The following is a 24,044-nucleotide window of genomic DNA, read 5'->3' on the forward strand; positions in this document are numbered from 1 at the left end:
CATGGGCAGACCTCAGGACCCATGCTGAGATGAGATAAAATAAAGATATTAAGTATCTATTAAAGAATTTTAAATATAAAACACTCTCATTGATAAAAAAAAACCATTCACTACATTCAAGTCCCTTTAATCGCTTATAAAAACGGGCATTGTAATTCATTAGCCTGCTTCAAACAGTCTGTAACCACTTGGAGTTGTCAATCAAACTGTGAATTGAGAGGCACCCCGCTGTGATAATGGAAGGTTGTGAAATAAGTCATGCAGTGCTAATCCAGTAATGATAAACCTCAGGCTGATATCAACAGAGTGAAATATCAAGCACTGATTTTTTTTAAACATTACAGAACGCTTTTCCCCCAAATATTTAAGGGGCAGGAGTTTTAAATGCCTTTTGACAGTTCCAATGAGATTATGCACTTTTTAGACACATTCATGTCTACTTTTAACAACCCCAAAGGGCACCTTGCCTCTCCTAAGGGGCAGTTTACCAACCCTACAAGTGTCCCGGCCCATTATCCAATAGGATATCCCACTACCCAAGTAACTCCGCAAAGTTTAGACCTGCTCCTACCAGATCTAATCTGCACATCATGTTTTCCATTCCTAGCTGACCAAAATCCAACATGACTGAAGGCAGCTGCTGTTTTATATCGGCAGCTGCCTCCATAAACCACGAATGTGCAATTTGGAACCCGTCCCCATTCGCATGCGAAAATAGTAGGTGCCATGTTCAGGAGCTGCACTTCCGGATCCGGACCTCCACAGACATTTGTGTAATGAAAATTCATGCCAAAGATTCAGCAAAGTCACAAAGCTTCATCTTATATGATACAATGATTTGAGGTAGCCACACAATGATTCATGGCACCACTGAGACTTAGTTTCCTATCTGGGGCGGGCACCCAATGGATGAGAAACCTAACTCTTCACCTCTACAGCATAGGTTTGAATATAGCTCATGCTGATCAGATTAGAATCTCTTCTCTGTATTGGCTCTAAACAGAAAAATTTAGCAACCCTTCGGTCCTAGCACTAAGCCATAAATGATGTGAGTGGGATTGGACAATTGGACTGTAGCCTAATTTCCAACTTTGTTCTATCATTTTGCAAGGCTTAGTACTGGATGAGCAGATCTATGAATAAACCCTTTAGTCTGGTCAGTCTCACTCAGGTGCTGATGGGCACAAGTCAACAACTCCCAATAAAACTTAAATACGAATTGGTAACCTTGTTCTGCCATCTAACCAGCTAGGGTAGAAATATAACACTGCTGCAGGAGATGCTCTTCAGATTAAAGCTGAAACAGCTGAGAGCTTATGATGCTAACCATCTCAAGCACCAACACCTTGAAGAGCACAAACTTCACTAAGTAAACACACAACTGAGCTATGACTGAACACCGTCACATGACAGCAAATTATTAACTCACCTGAAACTTCAGCCATTCTTGAAACAGAGTAACAGCCACTCCTCAGAAATACTGGTACACCTTCAAAACCTAAACAAAAATGTAATCAAGTGAATTCCTATGTACAGCTTGGACAGTCCAGCACAACACTTTGTGTATGTTGGGGATGCTGTGGGGGGTGGAGGGAAAGGGGTTAACACACAGAGATAACTGAGCCAACACAATAGGCAAGTAGCCAACATGGAGCTGGCTACATAACCTCAATTTGGTAACTTTTAGGATTTTGTATTTAACAAGTAGGATACAAGGATACATGCTCTAATTAAACATTTCAAACCGTCGTCACTATCTTCTGGCCTGAATGTGAATTTTAGCCATTGTTCAGACATAAAAGGTCAGTGTTTACAACAGTTAACAGCTTTGCTGCAGAAGAAGCCAAGCTTCTCAAAGAATCCAGGCAACAGGAAAGCCATCCTGTTTAGGAATTTACAGCTCACAAAGTTTACATTTGTTCGAGCTATAAAGTCAAAGTTGGATGGAGCATGTTCACAGCTCAAGATACTAAATTAATCATATCAACAGAGGAACTGCTAGCTAAAGAAAGGCCAAGGCCATTTTAACATCCTGGTAGTTGCTTGATGTAACAAAGGAATTATTGACTAAGAATAGCAATCAATCAAATAGTTCACAACAGATCCAGACATGACATGCAAAAAACCCCACTGGTGGAGAGTTCTAGGCACCAGAGGTTCAGTCACCAGCTCCATTATGACTTTATTTTAAAATTTAAAAATGGCTCCTTAAACTTCACAAATGCAATACTGTAGAAGACCTGGAGTAGTAGGTGAAGTCTGATAGCCCTCCCTTCTCCTGATTAAGGTTTTATTTTATTTCTGAATTCAGATATATTCAAAAGATAGGTGAAATCAACCACAAACAAATCAGACAAAGAAAAAAGTTCATAATCATAATCTTGAATTTTGCAAGGAAAGTAATTAATGACTGGTACCAAATAATGTGTTTGTAACTCGACAAACAACTTCATGGGATGCATCAGTAAAGAATCATCGAAACTTACACAATATGGCAGAAAGCCATTCAACCCATTGTGTCCATGCCAAGCAGCCACTCAGTCTAATCTGACCTCACAGTTCTTGGTCCATAGCCCTGTAGGTTATAGCACTTCAAGTGCTTATCCAAGTACTTTTCTTAAATTTTAATGAGTTTCTGCTTCTAACACCCTTTCAAGCAGCAAGTTCCAGATTTCCCACCGCCCTCTGGGTGAAAAATATTTCCCTCAAGTCCCTTTAATGCTCCTACCTCCTTACCTGAAATCTAGAGCAGATGACACAAAGATTGGCCAAGTAGTGGATAGTGTGGAGGATAGCCATAATCTCCAAAATGATATAGATGGGTTGATGGAGTGAGCGGTAAAGTGGCAGATGGATTTTAACATAGAGAAGTGTGAGGTCATACATTTAGGGAGGTCAAACAGTTACAGGGATTACACAATAAATGGGAATATACTAAGAGGGGTAGATGAAGTGAGAGATCTTGGCGTACAAGTACACAGGTTCCTGAAGGCAGCAGTTCAAGTAGACAAGGTTGTAAAAAAGGCATATGGAATGTTCTCCTCCATTGGCAGAGGTATAGAATATAAAAGTAAGAATATAATGTTGGAATTGTATAAAACACTGGTGAGGCCACAACTGGAGTATTGTGTGCAGTTCTGGTCACATTACAGGAAGGACATAATAGCTCTGGAGAGAGAATGCAGAGGAGGTTTACAAGAATGTTGCCAGGGTTAGAAAAGGGTAGCTATGAGGAGAGATTGGATAGGGTGGCGTTATTCTCCTTAGAACAAAGAAGGCTGAGAGGTGACTTGATTGAGGTGTACAAAATTATGAGGGGATTAGATAGAGTGGACAGGATAAAATTGTTTCCCTTCGTGGAGAATTATAGAACCAGGGGACATAGATTCAAGATAAGTCGCAGAAGGTGTAAGGGTGACATGAGGAAGAACTTTTTTTTAACGCAGAGGGTGGTGGGTGTCTGGAATTCGCTGCCCAAGTTGGTGGTAGAGGCAGAAACTCTAAACTCTTTTAAAAAGAACCTGGATCTGCACCTTAAGTGCTGTAAGCTGCAGGGCTATGGGCCAGGTGCAGGAAGGTGGGATTAGAAAGGGCACCTGGGTGTCCTCGGGCTGGCATGGACAAGATGGGCCGAATGGCCTCCTTCTGTGCTGTAACTTTTCTATGGTTCTATAGAGACCCTTCAATCAAGGGTAATATGGTTTTCCTGTCCACTCTGTCTAGCAGGGAGACCGACTCATATTAAATAAAATAAGGGACACTTTGACCATGGGACTGGAGGGTGCTGATGACACTGAAGGGAGGGGATTGCTGGTGGCCGAGAGAGTGGGGGCTGTGTAATCGGGGGGCGGGGTGGGGTAGATAAGCATCAGCTGGGGTTAAAGTGGGTGATGCTAAAGTCAACACAAACTTATGATCTTATTGAACAGCAGAGCAGGCTCAAAGGGCCAAATAGCCTATATCTAATTATGTTTAATAATTATAATTCATATGTTTGTATGTACATTTGTTACCTTGTTGTGTCAAAACACTATCATCTCTCTACTGACCAACACTCACTTGCAGTCCCGCTTGAATCATTTAAACTCACCTTGGAGACTCCCAGGATCAGTCTCCAACGGGCTGTCCTAGAAATAAGGGACAAAGGTGTCCCTTCACAAGATAAAATACAGGACAGTTGGTCACTCCGCTATTTAGACATTTTATATTTGTAGGCACTTCAATTATGTTTCCTCTCTTCAATTATGTTCTCTACAAAAAGCACCCCCAATCCAATCTTTTCTCAAACTAAAATTATCCCATCCTGCTTCATGGAGCTTCACTCTACCCTCAGATGGCCACTTCAATGGTATTCATCTCCTGTGCAGTACTGAGGGAGTGCTGCACTTCAGAGAGCCCGCTGTCTAACTAGGGCACCCCATCTGCCCTGACAGGCCAGTCCGCTGGGACCCTCAAACACTGGGTCTCAGGGCAGGTGGAGTAGAGGGTGAGGGCCCTGAGGAAAGTTCCCATTTCATCCCCTCAGGAAGCTGCCTCCACAGCTCTGCAGCCAATCAGCATCAAGGCCACTCGCCATTGGCCAACTGGCAACCAATCACAGCCAGACTGGCTGGAAAATAAAAGCGGACTGGAAAGGTTGACTCTGTTTTTCTCTCCACAGATGGTGTCAGACTTGCTGCTCTGTTCCAACACTTTTTGTTTTTATTTCAGCCAAGCCAACATTTTCCATGACGTCACCTCCGGCGCTGTCCGTTTTTTATTCAAACTCCTGGATTATTTATAAACCCAGGGCGACTGATTTCGCCATCACCCAAACCGATTCATTCACCGACAGAAACGGGCAGCGCCCGAGCTGTCCTTTTGTCGTGGGTAAGAGTACATGCCGCTTCAAACCTGTAAATGATGCTCACAACCGGAGATGAAAGAAACGGCGGCTCCCTTCTCGCGGCAACCCGACTTCCAGAGGCGGGGCTTTCTCCCGTCAATCACTCATTCATCCAATTAGAGCTGAGATCCCCACCCACCAAACATTTGGCACACTGTTGGTCCAATCAGAGGTGCGGCCTTCCCCAACCTATGACATGGTCCCGCGTGCTTCTCCAATCAGAAGCAGGGTCACCACCCATCTCACCAATCCCTTGTCTCTGCACTCCACCAATCAGAGGAGAGGACGACGCCCACACATAAGCACGGCGCACGCCGCTGCTCCAATCAAAGGCGAGATCCCCACCCACCCCACCAATCCTGTGGCTCGGCGCTTCTCCAATCAAGTAGGGCCTTACACCTATCAGGACGGCGCATTCCACCAATCAGATCAATCACCACTGAAGCTCAGCACCAAGTGCTCCTCCATCAGAGGCGGTGCCTCCTCCTGTCAATCACTTGGCTCATCCGCTGTTCGGAGAGAAGGGAGGCGGTGGTGGGCCTGATCACAACCTGATGTCAGCCCCGCCCCCGGAAGCGATCGCTCGGTTACTAGGGGGAGGTGTGCTACTTCCGGAAGACGTGGCGGCTGATGTGTATTTGCAGAAGCCGATGAGAATCAGCGGCCGGCGATATGATTTCCCTGACGGACTCGCAGAGTGAGTGAGAGCCCGCGCCTTAGGGAGTTGCCTGTAGCTGCCGTGTGACTGGGGGAGGAATGGGATTGAGACGCCGGCCTGGGTCCTATATAGGTACCTGGGCCATGGCTGCGGCCCGGCCCGGCTCTAGGAATAGCTGCGGGCACCATGCGCCCAATCAGCAACCGAGCTGCCCGGCCTTTGAAGGCCCAAATAAAGGCTGAAGGCCTCACGGGTGTGAGCACAGACCCGTGGTAGCGTGGAGAGACAATGACTAATAAGCTTGCCTTTTGTATAGTTCAGGGCTTGCCCATTGACTACTTTTCCAAGGGTGGTCATTAATGTAGGAAATTCGTGTACATAGTAACTTGCCTGGATGGGTGCAGCTCTTAACACCATTCGAGAAGCTTGACAGCATCCAGGACAAAGCAGCTTCTAACTGGCGCCCCCATCTACCACCTCAAGCACTCACTTCCTGCCAGACCACCATGGTTGCAGTGTGTACCATATGCAAGATGAACTGCAGTAACTCACCAAGACTCCTTTGACAGCACCTGGGAAGAGATGGGCAGCAGGCACAATGAGTTGCACACTGCAGAATACCCAGCCTTGACCTCTTTGTAGCCATTATATTTATGTGACAGGTCCAGTTTAGCTTCTGGTCAGTGGTGATCCCAGGATGTTGAAGGTGGAGGATTCAACTTTGGTAATGTCATTGAATGTCAGTGGAAGGTAGTTAGACTCTCTTGCCAGAGATGGACACTGGAACTTGTGTGGTATAAATGTTCCTTGCCACTTAGCCAAGCTTTAATGTTGTCCATGCCTTGCTGTGCTTGGGCATGGACTGCTGATTGAATACCAGCTAAGAGAGCCACATAAAACACTATAACCCTGCATTTTCATCTGAGGCAGAGGGTTGTGAGTTTGTATCCCACTCCAGAAACTTGAGCAGAAGATCTAAACTGACTGTCCGATGCAGTAATGAGGGAACGCTGTACATTTGGAAATGCCTGCCAGATGAAAAGTTTGACTGAAGACCTATCTGCCTGGTACTATTTCAGTGCAGGGGAGTCTTCCCCAGTGTCCTGGCCAGTATGTAACTCAATCAACATCACTAACAGATAACCATTGCTGTTTGTGGGAGGGTGGGGGGGTAGGAAGGGTTGCTTTGCGTAAACTTGCAGCCATGTTGCCTACATTGCAACAGTAACAACAGTGTGAAAGTATTTCATTGACTGCCCTGTTAGGATATCCCTTGTTCATGTAAGGTATTCTTTAAATGCAAGGTTTTTTTCTGTCTTTTTTAAAGCACAAGATGTGAAAAATATAGCATATCCTATTTAGGAAATTTAGTTACGTAATATGCATTTAAAAACTTGACATTGAGCAGCTTTGTGTGATCAGATTATTCTCCCACACCAATAACAAGAGGTTTATGCAGTTAAACAGACACTAAATTTGTTATCATTGGTGTTAATTTATTTGAATTCAGTTGTGCATCAACTATATTTTAAATAAGTGTTCTCTTAGAGTTCAAGTGACAGCAGGGAGTGCAGATAGAGTAATGAATCTGATTGTGATATACTTTTATTTTCTTCCCTTGCAGAAATTGGAATGGGATTAACAGGCTTTGGTGTGTTTTTCCTGTTCTTTGGCATGGTTCTGTTCTTTGACAAGGCACTCCTTGCGATAGGAAATGTAAGTTTGAATTATTGAACTTGTGAGTCTAAACTAATCATTTTGATATGTAGATGTATTGTGCTATACTGATCATAAGCTTTTTAGAAAAAAGGGGAGCCAAATTGTACTCTTTAGTGCTTCAGTCTGTTGCCTGTTCTTTTGAAAAGAATCCCTGTTCTTGTATAATGTCTAGCAAGTGGCAGAAAAACAATGCGATCAGTTTAATCCCTGGTTTTATAAATAAGGCATTAGGGTAGAATATATGGAGTTGAATGAATGAGTATACGAATCCAATGGAAAGGGTTCTTGCGCACTGCAATATAATTGTCATCAGGCAGATTTAGGATATTGATAATTAAGCCAAGACCTTCATTGTTGAGATAATATGCTTCTTTTGTGATGCTCTTGAATGATCACCTCCTAATTCCCCCCGTTGCATCAGTAGTTCACAGACTTTGGTGCATGATTCCTGTTCTTTTGCCTCAAAATGCTTTTTACAGGCACAACCCAAGATGGAAGGATAAAATGTAATTGCAACTGCTGGATTTTTTTTCGCAATGGACATGATACAAAAAGTTGAAGTAGCCGCTAACATTGAAATCCTGGTGACAACACCTTAACTGAAAAAGTTTTGAAAACTTTTTCAGCTAAACTTTATGAAATCCAGATGTGTAGAAAAAACAGTTAAACAGTATAGGACTTCTGATAGTTTATGCCTAGATATTCATCCTTCAAAGTACATTGGATACCTGTAACACAAGAAGGAATTTGTGCCAACAAATGATTTGTCTGCCTTTAGAATTTGTAAAATAATCTGACTGCTAAGAAACCATCCAAAGCTCGTTTATTTAATTTGCAGAACACTTGGCTAATATTCTATTTCATAATACAAAGCTGGTCCTGATGAGAGGAACATAGGACTTGGCCTACTCCTGGTCCTTCAAGCCTGCTCAGCCATTCAGTAAGATCATGACTGATCTAGTTGTGGGCTCAACTCTACTTTCATGTCTGCCCCCATAACTCGACTCCCTTGTCTATCAAAAATCTGTCTAACTCTGCCTTTGATAAATTTAATGACCCAGCCTCCACTGCTTCCTGGGAAGAGAATTCCACATACTAGTGACCCTCTGAGAAAAAAATTATCTTCATCTCCATCTTAAATGGTAGACCTCTTATCCTTAAACTGTGTCCCCTAGTTCTAGTCTCCCCCACAAAAGGAAACATCCTCCTGGTATCAACCTTATCAAGTCCCCTCAGGATCTTGTATGTTTCAATAAGATCACCTCTTATTCTTCTAAACTCCAATGGGTACAGGACCAACCTGTTCAACATTTCTTCATAAGATAAGTCCCTCATCCCAGGAATGAGATGAGTGACCCTTCTCTGAACTGCCAATGCAATTATATCTTTTTTCAAATAAAAGATCACAACTTACACAGTATTCCTGATGTGGTCTCACCAAGGCCCTAATCATACAACTGCAGTAAAACTTCCCTACTTATATATTCCATTCCCCCTGCAATAAATGCCAACATTCCATTTGCCTTCCTAATCACTTGCTGTATCTAGCATACTAACTTTTTGTGGTTCATGTACCAGGGCACCCAGATCCCTCTGTACCACCGTGTTCTGCAATCTCTCTCCATGTGAATAGTATCCTGCTTTTCTATTCTTCCTGCCAAAGTGGACAAGTTCACAATTTATCCATGTTATACTCCATCTGCCAAACTTTTGTCCACTCATTTAATGTGTCTATACGCCTTTACCTCCTCTTGACAACTTACTTTCCTACCTATCTTGGTGTCATCGGCAAATGTAGCAAATATTTGGTCCCTTCATCCAAGTCATTGATGTAGGTAATAAATAGCTGAGGCTGCAGAACTGATTCCTGTGATTATGTACTCTTCAGAATGATAAAGTACAGTTGTTGAAGACTAGATGTTGGAGGAATTCGGAGTTAGAATTTAAAACATGGGTTTCTAAACTGAGTGTAAGGCCTCATACATCAATGCTTTTCAGCTATTTCAGGTCAGTCGTTCTAACAATCCCACTCTTTCCTTTCCAGATTTTATTTGTGGCAGGCTTGTCCTTTGTAATCGGTTTAGAAAGGACTTTCAGGTTCTTCTTTCAGAAGCACAAAATGAAAGCCACGGGCTTCTTTCTGGGTGGCATTTTTGTGGTACTGATTGGCTGGCCTGTAATAGGCATGGTTCTTGAAATTTATGGATTCTTTCTTTTATTCAGGTAAGAAACATTAGAAGTCATACTGAGTGATTCATTAACCATGCCACTGCCCATAAAACCAAGTGTGCTCATGTTATGGATAGTTGATTTCTTTTGGGTAGTATAATTTTAAGAAAAAATATAACCTCTATTCTAATTGGACAAACAATTAAGAGGTTGGAATTCATTATTTGAAGTCATGTGGATTTCAGAATTCGTAGTTATATTTATAAAATATATCGCTAAGCCAGAACTTCAGTGTTAACAGCCCCTTTGTTTCATTGCTTGACTGAAGCTATTGTCTTGTCTTAGTATCTTTAAAACAATTAATGTGCATTTTCTTTGGTTTTTTTTTATACCCAAAGTTTCATTTTCTAAAAGCCTATTTCTTTCCTTTTATCTTTGCTAGGGGTTTCTTCCCGGTGGTGGTTGGCTTTATTAGACGAGTGCCTATATTAGGCTCTATTCTGAATTTACCTGGAATAAGCTCAGTAAGTATTTATATTATTCAGTGCATGTTAAATTATAATCATATCATTTAGAAACATTTAAAGAAGATTTTTAAAAATTCTGAATTCTTAGTGGTGCATTTAACAGATTTCGGTTCCTAAGTCTACAGTCAATACCTGGGAGTGAATTATAGGGCCTGTTATTTAGTCAAACCATTTTAAGTGTTCTACTAATTGAAAAGGAAGAGCTCAAAGTGAGCATAAACTGCAGAACTCATTGAATGCAGCATTAACCTTGCTTTCAAATATGTATTGCATTTTGTAAGTTGTATGAAGTGGACATGGGGGTCAGAAAAACATTAGCTGGCCCGTTGAGTTTATCCCATACAGTCATGGTGCAGTTGAGCATCATGACCCCTAATCTTCCCCCCTCCCTCATCCATCAGCAAACATGTAATCTTTACAAGAGACATAAATCTATTGGCCCCCCCATCTGTACTTTTTGGGCGGCATCTATATCACCCTCCATATAAGAGAGGATGAAAACTAGACCAAAAAATCTCATTCTAGATTGTGTAAATAAGATATTATACAAGAACAACATAATTGCTGTTTATTGTTTTTTTTATTGGATCAACCTAACAATATATCTGAATATTTTACTTTTAATGCTTGAGTAATGGCATACAACAATGCACCTTCCCAAAGATATCCCAAGTAAAATCAATGCATTTGATATGCAAGATGGAAGTCCTACAAAAGTCTTAAAACAAAATAGATCCATTTGGTCCAGTGCTGAAAGACTAAGAAAGAGATTTATGAAGTACAGATGATCATTGAGGGGTGAATGGACAACGCAGAGGCACCAGTAGACTGAAAATAGGGTAATACAAGAACATATTCCAAATTAGTGACAAAACAGACACGGACAACTACAGATCCAATAATTTTACTTCCATTTCATATAAACAGAAGTCATTATCAGGAATAAAATCTACACAAACAGTTGATACAGATACAGAAGGGCAAGATCCTGCTTCACTAGCTTCCTTGTATTTAAAGGAGAAGCAACTCCAGTGAACTGTTGTAAACCCTATACCTACTGTACTTCGATTTCCAAAGGAATTTTGATAAATTTCAATGTGCAAGGCTATTAGCTCAGTTCTCCAGGGGTTAATGGTGAGCCCAGGGAATGGATTAGGAAATGAAAAGTACTCATTATGGGAGTTAGGTCACAGTAAGGATTGAATTGTGCGGGATGGCTCAGGACAGGTACTGTCATTCTCCCAGATTTACATAATGACCTAGATTCAGAAACTGCATGCAAAGTGATCAAGTTTGCAGATGATACCAAAATTAGAGCAATGGAGTTGGAAGAGGCAAGTCAGAAATTGCAGAATGAGCTTGGCAAAATGTATAAGCAGAACAGTTGCAGTTAGAATTTAATCCCAACAGGTGCAAAGTATGACCAATAGAAATGAAAAGTAAATGACATGAACAGTGTTTAAATAGCTACTGATGGAGACCTAGGTACATTTAGGTTTGACATTGTGTAACCAACGGAGAACATCAATCAACAAAGCTTGTAGTCGCAAAATCAGAGGGGGTAGGGATCTAACAAGGTTAGACCATAGCTTGAACGTGCATCCAACTCTGGTTGCTAAGAAACAAAAGATATTCGGGCATTGGAGGCAGTGTAGAAAAGAACCATGAGGGTGATTGTTTGTCAGGGGTCCTAGTTATGAGCAAAGTCTGGAGAAAAATAGAATTTTCAGCTTTTAAAATCAGCTAATAGATGCTTCTTTTTGAGACTTGTATAAGATTAAGGGCTTTAGAAAAAGTTGACATGAATCGCTGCTTCAAGTTAAACTGTAGGTGTAGAAAAAGGGGACATGTTCAAACCAATAAAAAGAAACTTTAGGACTGATACCAAGAAATTCTTCAAACACAGTATTCAATGTGTGGATTAGACTTCTAAATGGACTAGTGGTAGATGCCAGACCCTTTGCAATTGTTTAAGAAACAATTTCATCCATCACGAGAGATCCATATGTCTGTCATGCTCCCTGTGGTCAAGTAATCTGCTGACAGTTGCTGTTTATCTCAGACAGGAGACATGGGTGAGTTACTGAGATGTCCATCCATAAAACTGTTCTAAACATGAGTTACTGTCTTTAGGGTATGTGTTTTTTTCACTTTTACATATTGTACTTATCCATTGAATCTTTTACACTAACCATGGCATTACAAGCATTGATAATTCTCAGGTAAAATTGGGTAAAAGTGGGAATAGATACTTTATTTATATTTTGAGTTGCTTAAAATGAGAATTTATCTAGCATTTAGTTTTTGTTCCCAGTTTCACTTGCTCTTCAAGCTACTTGGTAGTGCTGGTAGGAGATAGAGTTACATCATTGAGGAAGCTGTTGTGACCTTTTAAAAGAAATTGTCTTCCATAGGTGGTACATAAACTGAACTTCCTGGTGTAGATTGAGTCCACAACCGTGATCCTAATGGAGGCTTCCCAGCTGTCATCTATTTATCAGGAATATAAGTATGTGACTTCACTGCAGAATTGCTGGCAGAGCCATTTTAATCTCTGGTGTTCAGCTGTTGGTGGATTTGGTATTTCTACAATGGAAACTTTTAGACTGTTTTCTGTATTAGTGCTAGAGGAGGCAGGCAGCACACTTAAACCCCAAAGTATTTTGTTGACACAGATTATCTTTGTGTATCAAGTTTTTGTTTTGGGTGATGCCATTGTGTAACCTATGGGATAATCTGTCATATTATGTAGTTTAAAGAATTCCATAGGGTTTAGATAATCTGGTGATCTGGCAGTCAGTTGGGTTTGATGCAATAAGTGACTGTTTTTGCAGCGTTTATTTTGATGTAAAGATTGAGCATCCTTGAAAGCATCCATAATCTAAATGGCTGGCCTTTCATTATTTTGGGCATGGGATTGAATAATTTATGGCTACAAATCATTATTGAAGGGATCCTTGTCACGTTTTCAGCAGGCGATTAAAAAGTATATGAATCTTATGTTTTTCCACCTTCATTAGTTTGTTTGAGCCATATCTGTAAAGATTAGGAACATGAATCACTTATTTGTCCTTTCAAGTGAGGAATCATGCATACGCTTGGAATATCTGAATGGATGAGAAATAAAGTGCAAAAATACCCAAAAACCTGGAATATTTCTTATGCAGTTCAGTATTAACTATTGCTTGGATGATATGTTAAGGAAAAGACATATTAACTAAAATACAACTTCATTTTATTCTCTTTAAAGTGTAGTGGGCCCTCCCCGACTAATAGGAGTACCAGTAGACCCTAATTCGAGCATAGGCCTTGTTTGCTTCTACAACTGTATTGAACATATCTGATATGTAAAGGCAGAAAAGTGGGCAGATTCACACAAGAACAGAGACTGCCTGGACAGTGCCTGCACAATGAGGAATTATTGAAAAAGCAAATTTAAAACGTGCCAATTACTCCAAATCAGCAACAGGGATGGGACAGGGGGATGAATTTCAATGAATATCGAAGATGAACTTCAGTTGAAGAATGAGGAAGACATGCATAAGCTAGGTAATAATCATTCATTTATGTTCAATATGCTTTAGGATTGAAGTGCAAAAAAACAGGCAAGCGACTTACTTGACCTGATGATAAACTATGAAATTTAAAAACACTGAACAGCTCGCCATAAAAGGAATTATGCTCTCTTTAAAGGATTTTCTTTAATATTCAGCAATAGAGATAGCAAATTAATAATTTGGTAAATCAAGAAGACCACAAACTGCTGACTGTTCTTACTAGGGTTCAGAGAACCCAGTTTGAAAATCTTTGCTCTGCACCATCTAGTACCCAGGAGCAGATTAAAGTACATTTCTAGTGACTTAGAGCCCCACAATAAACCAGTTTCCGGTGGTTTTTGAGTTAAAGTTCATAATGTAGAAGGCTAGTTGATGGGGAAAATGGCAATTGCATACTGGTGTAATCAGTGGAGTGAGAGCACACTTTATTAGGACTGAGTAGAGGGTGCTTTTGGCCTGCACCTTCCCTTGCCATCCTTGACACAAGATACAAAAAAATCTTAAGTTTTTCTACTGCTGGAGACTGCTACTTTCCCCTAACTGAAGAAAAGTAATTGCATTTATTAATTACATTTAAGCAGATTTTCTATGTTTATCCCACAACAAATATTCCATTGTTTAGTAACTGAATAAACCTTGTAATTTCTTGCTTGTGGGATTTCCATCTAGATTTTCCATCCCATCTTATTTTCAGCCTTTTTGAACATGTAACTAAAGCATCCTGAAGCTATACCTCAGATGGGGTGTCTTAAGTTTTTTGCTTGCTTCTGTGTAAAATTCAATTATAGCTTGCAGAAGGGACAGGGAGAGAAAGTATTTAGTGGAAATATTTTTTTTTAAATCTGCAAATGCTGAAAATTTAAAGCAAAAACAAAATTCCATAAATGCCCAGCAAGTCTGTCAGCTTCTGCAACAAGAAAGTACAGGTCAATGTTTCAGGTGTGTACCCTCCCATCAACTCTGAAGGGTACCCATCCAAAAGGTAAGCTGTCTTTTCTCTTCATGGAGGCTGTTACAGTTTGTGTGTTCCCAGCAAAATCTGTGTTTTAGCAACAGCTGTCACATCTCAGGTCATCTGCTAACTATAGTCGACTTGCTGTGGAAGGTCAGCCATTTAAAGGCAGAACTGGTGTCTATCCTATTTGTGAAAACTTCTACTTGGATGCAAAAGATGCCTTGATATTGTAGTATTATGCATCACTTGGTACAGTTGAAAGCTCTATTGCCTTTGATTCAGAGGTTGTGGGTTTAAGACCCACTGCAGGACTTGAATACATAACCTATTCTGATAGTCCAGTACAATATTGAATGAGGGTTGTATTGCTGGAACTAGTGTCTTTCAGATGATTGTTAAAGCAGACCATATCTTCCTGTTGTGCCAGATATAAATATTTGTGACCATATTAATGGGGGCAGGGTGGTGGGGTGGGAGGAATGCTACAAGATCTCCAGGTATCTGGCCAATACTCCAGTTTCAACAAAAGCACCCAGAACAGATAATTGGTCATTCATCTTACCTTACTGTTTCTGTTACTTGCTGTGGACAATTGACTGTTGCATTTGTCAACAGAATGACAGTGCCTAACACATTTTGGATGTAATTCATTGGTTGAGATGCTTTAGAATGTGCTGAAGGCATAAACTGTTGCATAGTTGCAACTTCTTCCCTGTACTGTAATGTTTTCATCTCCCTTTATGATATTCAGTATTCTGCATTTTATAAATTTTCATTCATCCCTCCCTGCTCCACCAATGCACAGTAGCAGCAGTGTGTACCATCTACAAGATGCACTGCAGCAATTCACCAAGGCTCCTTTGACAGCACTTTACACACCTGTGACCACCAAGAAGAATGAGGGCAGCAGATGCATGGGAACACCACCACCTACAAGTTCCACTGCAAGTCACACGCCATCCTGAACTGGAACTACATCGCCATTCCTTCACTGTCGCTGGGTCAAAATCTTGGAACTCCCTCCCTAACAGAAATCTGGGTGTGCCTACACCACATGGACTGCAGCAGTTCAAGAAGGCGGCTCACCGCCATCTTAAGGGCAATTAGGGATGGGCAATAAGCCAGCGACGTCCACACCCTGTGAATGAATAAATTAAAGAAAAGTTTGTTTAGATGAGCAGCGAGGGAAAATGAATTTAATAATCTCCATGTGGAAATTTAGTACCGGACTCTGTTATGCTAGTCATGCACTGAAATAGGTTGAAGTGCTGTGAGCAAAAGTAGAAGTCAGTCATTCCAAAGAACATTTTTTTAAATTAGTGATCTTTCCAATCAGCGTAGCTTATCAATAACACATTGACCCTATTGGAGTTTCTGTTATCTATGCAGGTAAAGAGTGTCTGAGTCTCAAGTTCAATTTATTTTAAAATGATTGTGTTCTACCGTTAGGTGTTAAGCAACATTATCTTCCCTACACCTTGTGGCAGAAAGTCCTCCTAAGATAGTTTCTGGGAGTCCACATTTAAAACCTCAAACTCCCAACTTGCAGCTCCTTTCCATTCAAATCATCAGCTGCTATGCATTCTGTTCATTTTGTATTTTGTTTAAACAAACCTGCAAGAAAATGTTTACATAACCAAGCCATCTAACGCTTTGAATAATGAATTTGCTGGTACTGTGCTACTTGTTAATAATTGTTCCGTTAAATATCTTTAAAGCTGACGATATCATAAAGGAGGCTGAGCATGAAGTACGTACCTTGTTACATTTTCATAATGGTGTTGTTTGCATAACCTGGAGGGAAGACTGCTGCCTACAGCAGTATAGTTTAGCATTTTTTTTAAACTGAGATATGTTGTGAACTTATTTTAAAAACTGCAAGGCAAGCTAATAAGAGGCACATGGGGCACTGACCAAGATCCTGTGCCACTGGTCGGAACTCGCAAAAAAGGCAGCTTATTGGAAAATCACTAGTGTGATGTCTATAATCTGCCATCCATTGAGAATGGGTGGAAAATGACCATCAGTACACTCTCAATTTTCTGATAAGTCATTTGCTGCATATGACTCCTCAAAGATGGTGTGGCTCTTGGGAAATTTAGTTGCTGTTATGTTGAAGGATAGATTTATAAGGTAGAAATACCATGACCCTGATGTTCCTTGGGTTGAATGACATGCTTCATTGACTCTTCTATTGGGATAGATTTCTGAAATTGTTTTTATTTTAAAGATTCTAACAAAAACAGACCCAATTGTCTGAATTGATCTCAAAGTCTGTGCTGTTTATATCTGATATAAAATTGCTTTTTCCACTGATCAGATTTGGCCCAATTTGTACTATGATCGCAGCATTGAAATATTTCAGTTTTTGGATTGTGTGCGCTGCAAGCACAGAGGAGATGGTAACAAGATTAAATATCATTAACATTCTTTTCCAGTGTTGATCCATTGGATGACACAGGCATTAGTACCACACCAATTAGTATCAATAAGCAGTTCATTATTTGGAACCTATTCATTTGCAACTGATGGACTGAGATGCTTTAACTTATTTGCTATTTCCTTTACTGAAGTATCCCTGTGCTATGCGCCTTCCTTGATCAGGAAAATAGGCTGTAAACCTGCTTAGACTGCTATTGTATTACAAGCTGCTAGAGATTGCACTGTACCCCTCTCTCTTCCCCACTTTAGGTTAGGGTAGAAAGCTTACTATGCAGAAAATGATGGAAAAATATGTGTCATGTTTCCCTGGTCAAACTAATTACAGTCCCAATTTGTATCCCCATGCACTCATTATCTTCCATGCTGTTGCATTGGATTACAGATATCTGTTGTGCATTTACATTTGTGTTCAAAATATGGAGATCAGCTATTTAAAAGCAGTCATGGAATATATGCTGTGATTAATCAACAAAAGGATTGGACTAGCTTCTGCTTTTGGAAGATTAAGCACGATATGGGAGGTTAAAAATAGAGATGACGAGTTTATGATGTGAAAGATACTAACCACAGAGATGAGCTGGTTGATAGGAATACTAGAGTTATCTAAGACATTAAGAATCAAGAATAATAGAAGAACATGGAATAAAAGAAAATTCTGGAAACACTCAGGTTAGACAACATTTATGGAGAGAGGGACAGAGTTAATGTTTCAGATCAGTGACCTTTTGTCAACTGGAAAAGGTTAGAGATGTGATTTTATAACTTTCCAGATTAACACCAAGCTCAGCAATTTCAGGTCATAACCAAAGCTTCTCATTATTTTGAGAGCAGATCCTGGTAATAGTTCTGTTGCTATATGCAGCTCCTCTTGAGCCATCTTATGTTTCTTTACTTATGTATGATTACCACCCCGTTATCTAGCAGTGTTATCACTTCTGCCCTCTACCCTAACACAGGTTTAATCCTTCCTCTTTCTCTTTTCCCTTTCCTACCTCTGCACTGGTTTAAAAACTGGTAGCTCTCTACTATTTTCCAATTCTTTTCCAGGGATACAGATTAATGAGCCAACCAGGCTAGATCAACTCCAGCAATAATGCAGTTAGTCCATTTGGCATCGTGATTGTTGTTGAGATGACTGGCAATTTAATAGTGGCAATTACAGTATCATGAGCTGCTCCCTGCTATAGTGTTAGCTGGTTTTTGAGGACAGGTTGCATGGGATGGTGTATAGCATTGAGAAACCTCACTGTGGAAAGGAGAAATTAGCTCCTTAAGAGCTTACCCTGATCAGAAGCTTTCTAATTTGTTTTGAAATTATTTTGGTGTAGAAAGAAGGCACTTGTAATTGTGTTACTTGTTGCAAATATGGAGGACTGCCAAAGTTATGACCATCACAAGCACAGTTAAACTTCCATTTCAATATAATCCAATATATTAAATATGCAGTCAAGTTAAATCAGTCATGTCTTCAAAAATTATAATTTTCTTAATATAAATGATTCATCTGATAATGAGGCTCAAGGATTTGTTTTGGTTTTAACCTTGTTCTTTAGATCAGTGCATGGACTGTGAACTTCCATTTGGGAGGTGGGGTAATTGCACTGATTTGTTAATAGGCAGTGAAGCAATGAGAGTTTTGGACATGCATCCTAATTGTCACTGATGTAACACAACTGTATCAAAGTCTTTGAACATTAAACCAAATGGTTATCACACACTTTGGTTAATTACGATTTCCTTTATTTTTGCAGTTTGTAGATAAAGTTGGCGAAAGCAACAGCATGGTATAACAGAGACTGGATGGACAACTACTACAGAAGTATACTGTATCATATATTTATAAGGTTTACCTAAGGCAAAACATTTCTAAATTTATATTTAACTGAGTTACCTGTGTAGGAAAAAATAAAACTTGATAACATTCTTTGTATCAAAATATTTTGTCATAGAGGGGGAAAGGTGGTCATAGCATTGAATTCCACTCTTTTTGACACTTCCTCCCCTCCCCCATGTTCTAAATGTCTCTGTGTGGGATGCTTTACACCACATCCTCCAGCAGGAAGGGCAAGATGGGTTGGGCTGTGGACTGCAGCACTACCACCATCAATGCTGCTCAATGATCAGCAGGAAGGAAGTGGACCTTAAACTAGGTGAGTTGGACCAAGCAAGACCAACTGACGAGGAACATGTTGCTTTTTAATGTTGAACCACGTTCAACTAAGACAAGTGAGTTTGAAAAACTAGAAGGGCTCTGACTCACCTCACCACTTTTTGGTTTGCAGGTCAAGTAATGAAACACTTGAATGAAATAGGTCATGTCCCATTTTTCACTTTAAAAAATATATATATGGCTGTTCTTATCTTTTAGATAAAAATAACTAGCTTACAAAACCATGCTTGTCTTGCCCCAATTTTGTGTGTGTCCCCCTACTGTTATTTTTGATCACGTCATTGTCTCTTTGTGTTATACCTGCATTTTCTTATGTGAAAGACCAGGTTAATGATGAGTTTTTATCTTTTGTGACTGCCTCATTTGGCAGGAATTTTGTGCAAACAGACATCTTGGACTTATTATGTACCTTTAGAAGATGGTGATTATAGGTGTTAAGATTTTTTTTTAAGAAAGGTTATCTTTTCAAACATGCAAGTTCTTCTTGATGTTAAACTATTGTAAATAAATGTTTGAAGCAAATTATTATCACTGATTTTTTTAAACAAAATGTTCCCTTAATATGACGACAGTTGTGTACTGTGTGTTTTGCTTATACGTGCAGATTTTTGTAAGCCCTGTATCTGCCTTTGGGAGAAAATATTTTTTTTAAATGCAAGAGTAGCAAAAATAACTTGGACTTCCAATGACATGGGTATTGTTCTTGATCAAAAAGAAATTCTACATTGGAAATCCACCTTCCTGATCTCTGAGAAATAGAGATTGATAACAACAGAACTGGTATATCAGATCATTTGTTTGCAATATTGAAAAGACTAATGTTAAAAATTATATTGGTTCATTGTCCTTAAGGACACTTGACTTTGCAACTATGGAAACCAAATACCTTCTAAAATGAGATGATATAAAAACACCGGAACTGCTGGTGTAATTTTCATAATCTTAAGTAGTACTTTATTGGGATAGATGCTTTCATAAGTAACTGTGTCTAAAGTGCTAGGTCAGCTGGAGTCATAAACTACTGGGGGAAAGTCAGCCAAGAATATAATCCAAGAATGGGGGTGAATTTTAGGAAAAAAAATCAATTTTTTGTTTTAATTTTATAGGAATAGAATTCAAGTCGATTGTGTACACACCAAACCAATACAGCAAATTCTAGTATTTGTTCCAGCACAAAGTAGGTTGAATTTATTTGCAGTGCATATGGCAACTGCTAACCATATCAGAATTGCATTTTTTTGTATGCTGCTGCTGACCTTGAGAGCAGATGTCAATGCATTGTGCATTTTTTTTGTAGATATGTGCCCAAAACTTGACATTTTTATCTTTCTAGACTGCAGAAAGAAAATATTAATTATGGTTATCCATATTTTCCTATTGTGCGGAAAAGAAAAGTTTGCATGTATTTAATATACCAATCCTTCCAAGCATACACACCTTATTGAACAAACTTTTAAAATTGGTATATTGGTTTTTAATAGATTGTGGATAGGAAGTCAGGAAATCATTATGTGAATCCCTTTTTCCTCTTTTCTGTCTCCATTTTATGAAAATGCAGGTCTTTCTGCTATGCAGTTTGTCTTTAAAGATATCTCTAATTTGGGAAACAGAATTTGTCCTAACTTGATATGCACCATAGTAAAGAAATTAAGAAACCTCATGTCAACAGGCTTACGGAAGCACACAAGTCACTAGCTCAATTTGTCGCCCAAATTTACAGGTTTAAAACAGATTTGAGAATCCATCATTCTGGGCTCAGCAACCCTCGGGGCAGGTGGGTACTTGTGTAAATGACACTGTTAAGGAACTGTACATATCTTACCTTGAATAGATTGATTCTGTTAACTGTTCTAGTGAGGTAGCTAAAATAAACCAAATGTTGGCAATGCAGTGGATCTGCAACTGCAATAGGTTAGTACTGGTGTTCTGGATCAAAATATTTAATTATGATGGGGTGTTCTGAAAATATTTGAATCGCAATTTTTGTCGTGTGGCTAGTCTAGAGTTTGTCTTCTGTAGCTGGGAATGATCACCAAAGTTATGCTGTAGATATACTACAGCTTGACTAATAACTGAGCACACATGAGAAAAATAAATGATTCAATGACCCTTAAACTGATCTCTGAAATAGTGAAGTCGTATTCCCCAACCTCATCTGCCAACTTTTATGTTTGAAGTTCCATTACCCTAACAACTAGTGAGGTCTGATTTTAAAGTTAACCATGATTATTCAAAAATAAGCTATACATTTTTCCATTTGATGTATAGTAAGATTCTATAGAAGCCTATTGTATTTTTCTGCAACAGCTTGGATAGTACAAGTCCTAGGCCTGTCATCTCGTGATCTGCTTGTATTGCAAAACAATAACCCCCCCGTCATGGGGCCTTCATGAGTAGGAAATTGTGAGGAGTATTAGCAGAATCAGCCACAGTCATAAAGCAAGAGAGGATTTTTAGGACAATTTTGAAACTGGGGAAACAAACTAGAGTAGTTTAGTAAAGAAAATTTCAAGCGTAGAGAGATGTTTGGAGAGTGGCAGGTGCACAGGTTGAGAAAATGGAGGATGCAAACTGGCTGTAACAGGTAGAATGGGAGAGATTTTTAAATGTGGACAAGGACGGGGCTGGACTGGATACAGGATAGGATGTGTAGTAGGGAGGCTGTAGAGAACTTGAGCCTGGGAATGATAAAACTTTCAGTGGAGGTGAAGTCAGGACCAAGGCACATGAAGTTGTAGAGGTGGGAATCTGAGTTTCAAACAATGTTGAATTTGTGCACCATTGAGCCCTACTTCAGAGTACACCCTCAACTGGGAGCTATAGTTCAGTTTGACTAGACTGGAATATGGATGCTTTTATCTTGCCATTTTGATCTGAAGATAGTTCTCATCTATTACAGCTTGAGTTCGGACAAGGAAGCAGTGTTACAGCTTAAGGTGATGAAGGGAGAAAGTTGGGCCTCATTAACCTTCAGCTACCTGAACCTTAGGCTCTGGAATTCTGCCACTAAGTATCTCTCCCTCTTTAGCTCCTCCCTAAAAATAATCTACCTCTTGACCAAATGTTTGGTAACTGGCTCAGTGCTGCATTTTGTTAACGATGTGAAGTGCCTTGGGTGCCATTTTACCATGTTAAAGGCACTATGTTAGTGCGAGTTGTTACATGCACACATGCCAACCTGGCAAATTAGCAAAAGCTGATAGGCCAAAGAAGCCCCAGATGAAGGAAGAATGACCTGTGAAGATGAGTTAGACCAAAAGTGCAGAGGGATATGGGCTGGTCATAATTTAAGATACAATAATCCCAATATATCATTCCTTGACTTCTGGAGGAGTAAAGAAAATACTCAAATAGCTTACAGCAGTGTTGGATCTAGAACTTACTGAACACAAGAGCACTGAAGGTATTTTCTCTGACCTGGAGCCAATCCTAGAAAATTTTGATTGTCATTTTCTGATCCATTTGGAGCCAACTGTAAATTGGCCCCTCAAGCCAAAGATGATTTCTCTTGGAAGGGTTAGCAATGTTTGAAGTGTGGAAATAAAAATAGGTTTGGTGACTTCAGTTACATTTTACACTGTCCAGTAAATCTGAGCCCAACTGCATCAATTGACTTTGTGAACCAAAATCTTTGCAGAATAGTCCTACAGCATAAAACAAAATTTTGCATTGAGTCCCTTTCCTGACTCATTTGCAGCCTAGAGACAGGTGTGGGACGATCTGTATTGAAGGTATGCTGATTTAAATAAATTTTGCTTTTAAATAGATTCAGGAGGGATAGAGGAGTCAATATCATTGAAATGGAACTGTATAATGGAATTTTGGCAACACCCAAATTTTAGCATGTTTATTTCTCATGCTGAATAAATGACTCTTTCAATTATTTTCTAACACGCTAGGTTAGTAATTGCTATTGTTTATGGTATCCAATGAATGCTTAATATGCTCCTTTGATTTTACTCTGCTATTTTAATGGGGTGTTTGCACATTTAAAATAAATGGTGAAATAATTCCATAAAATCGCAGAAGATAAGTTAGTAAACATCAAGAATTACTGTTCTATATTTTTTGACTGCCAAACAGCCTCATGTTGGACTGGAAATAAAATTTTCAAATTATCAACATCCTAATGTGTGAAACCATGATTTGTAAGAATAGATGGGGACTGCATTGTGTACTTGGATGGACTGTAAATATCAAATTGGAGACAATCTAATGTATTATTGATATGGTAGTTATAATGGCTATGTAACTGGTGTTTGATCCAGAAAACATAAGTTCAAATCTTGTACTGAAACATGATAGCTCATTCTAATTAACCAGTAAACTTTTGGATTGTTGTAAAAACCTAGCTGGCTTGCCAGTGTCCTATTAGGGAAGGAAACCTACCATTCTTACCAATCTGACTCCTGGCTCTAGTCCCACACTAACATATTTGATACTTCACTGTCCTCTGAAGTGGCCAAGCAAGCCTCTCCATTGTATCAAACTCCCAGGGCAATTAAGGGTGGGCAATATGTCACAAAAGCTAATATCTACTCTTGCATTTCCCTATAATTGTTGATAGTTTTAATTGAGACATTGTGGCTCTCTCCCTCATAATACGATGGTAACAAAGGACCATGAAAACGAACTGCTTTCAAAGTTACATAACAGAAATAAGTCACTCTCAAGCAGACTGATTGTCCAGCTCGAACATAATATTACATGGTAATAAAGACTTCACTGTCGTCATTTTTTTAAATAAAAACTGCTACATCATTCCTTGTTTTATTTAAGAAACCTGACAATTCCACAGTAACAGTTAATGTATTCAGAGCAAATCAACCTCTTACATTTCAAAGCATCAGCAGCTGGACAAGAAGCAAATATACCTATGTATAAAACTTTGATCATTGGGTAGGCTTCAGCAAGCACCTGCAAAAAGTATATTTTTTCCCAAAAGCTTTTCTTTCTAATACA

At 39.5% G+C, this 24,044-nt stretch overlaps 3 protein-coding genes across 6 annotated transcripts in view; 2 read left to right on the plus strand and 1 right to left on the minus strand.

Annotated features, from left to right (window-relative positions):
• Positions 1-4,977, minus strand: part of recql (RecQ helicase-like) — a 41,484-nt gene extending 36,507 nt beyond the window's left edge. Inside the window, exons 1-2 of one of the 2 annotated variants that reach the window (XM_078553592.1) lie at positions 4,894-4,977; positions 1,430-1,498 (exon numbers count right to left, since the gene is read on the minus strand). In XM_078553592.1, coding sequence (XP_078409718.1) covers positions 1,430-1,445 — 16 coding nt within the window. In that variant the 5' untranslated portion in view covers positions 1,446-1,498; positions 4,894-4,977. The remainder of the gene's footprint in view (positions 1-1,429; positions 1,499-4,893) is intronic. The other variant, XM_078553593.1, reaches the window with a different exon arrangement.
• Positions 4,978-5,424: 447 nt separating this feature from the next.
• Positions 5,425-19,604, plus strand: LOC144687442 (vesicle transport protein GOT1B). Of its 3 annotated transcripts, XR_013578150.1 has the most exons (6): positions 5,425-5,582; positions 7,168-7,259; positions 9,307-9,485; positions 9,874-9,955; positions 13,209-13,507; positions 18,664-19,604. XR_013578150.1 is itself a non-coding variant. In XM_078553597.1 (5 exons), the coding sequence occupies exons 1-5, from the start codon at positions 5,558-5,560 to the stop codon at positions 18,700-18,702; spliced, it is 417 nt and encodes a 138-aa protein (XP_078409723.1). In that variant the 5' UTR covers positions 5,425-5,557; the 3' UTR covers positions 18,703-19,604. The 3 variants fall into 3 exon arrangements, 2 of the variants coding, with proteins under 2 accessions (XP_078409723.1, XP_078409724.1); XM_078553597.1 differs by lacking the exon at positions 13,209-13,507; XM_078553598.1 differs by lacking the exons at positions 5,425-5,582; positions 18,664-19,604 and adding an exon at positions 5,830-5,924 and having other exon boundaries at positions 13,209-13,336.
• A 532-nt stretch (positions 19,605-20,136) lies between these two features.
• The window catches only part of spx (spexin hormone), a 33,424-nt gene continuing 29,516 nt past the window's right edge, over positions 20,137-24,044 (plus strand). Inside the window, exon 1 of the mRNA XM_078553596.1 lies at positions 20,137-20,259. The gene's annotated coding sequence lies outside the window, so the exon portion shown is untranslated. The remainder of the gene's footprint in view (positions 20,260-24,044) is intronic.

Source organism: Cetorhinus maximus, chromosome 12, assembly GCF_964194155.1.
Source record: "Cetorhinus maximus chromosome 12, sCetMax3.hap1.1, whole genome shotgun sequence".
NCBI lineage: Eukaryota > Metazoa > Chordata > Chondrichthyes > Lamniformes > Cetorhinidae > Cetorhinus > Cetorhinus maximus.

What these genes read in the sequence shown, in the direction of transcription:
- LOC144687442 (XM_078553597.1), top strand. Translation starts at nt 5,558, where the DNA reads ATGATTTCCCTGACGGACTCGCAGA. An exon ending in CACTCCTTGCGATAGGAAAT is followed by an intron (nt 7,260 to 9,306) that starts GTAAGTTTGAAT and finishes TTTCCTTTCCAG; the next exon opens with ATTTTATTTGTGGCAGGCTT. An exon ending in GGATTCTTTCTTTTATTCAG is followed by an intron (nt 9,486 to 9,873) that starts GTAAGAAACATT and finishes TATCTTTGCTAG; the next exon opens with GGGTTTCTTCCCGGTGGTGG.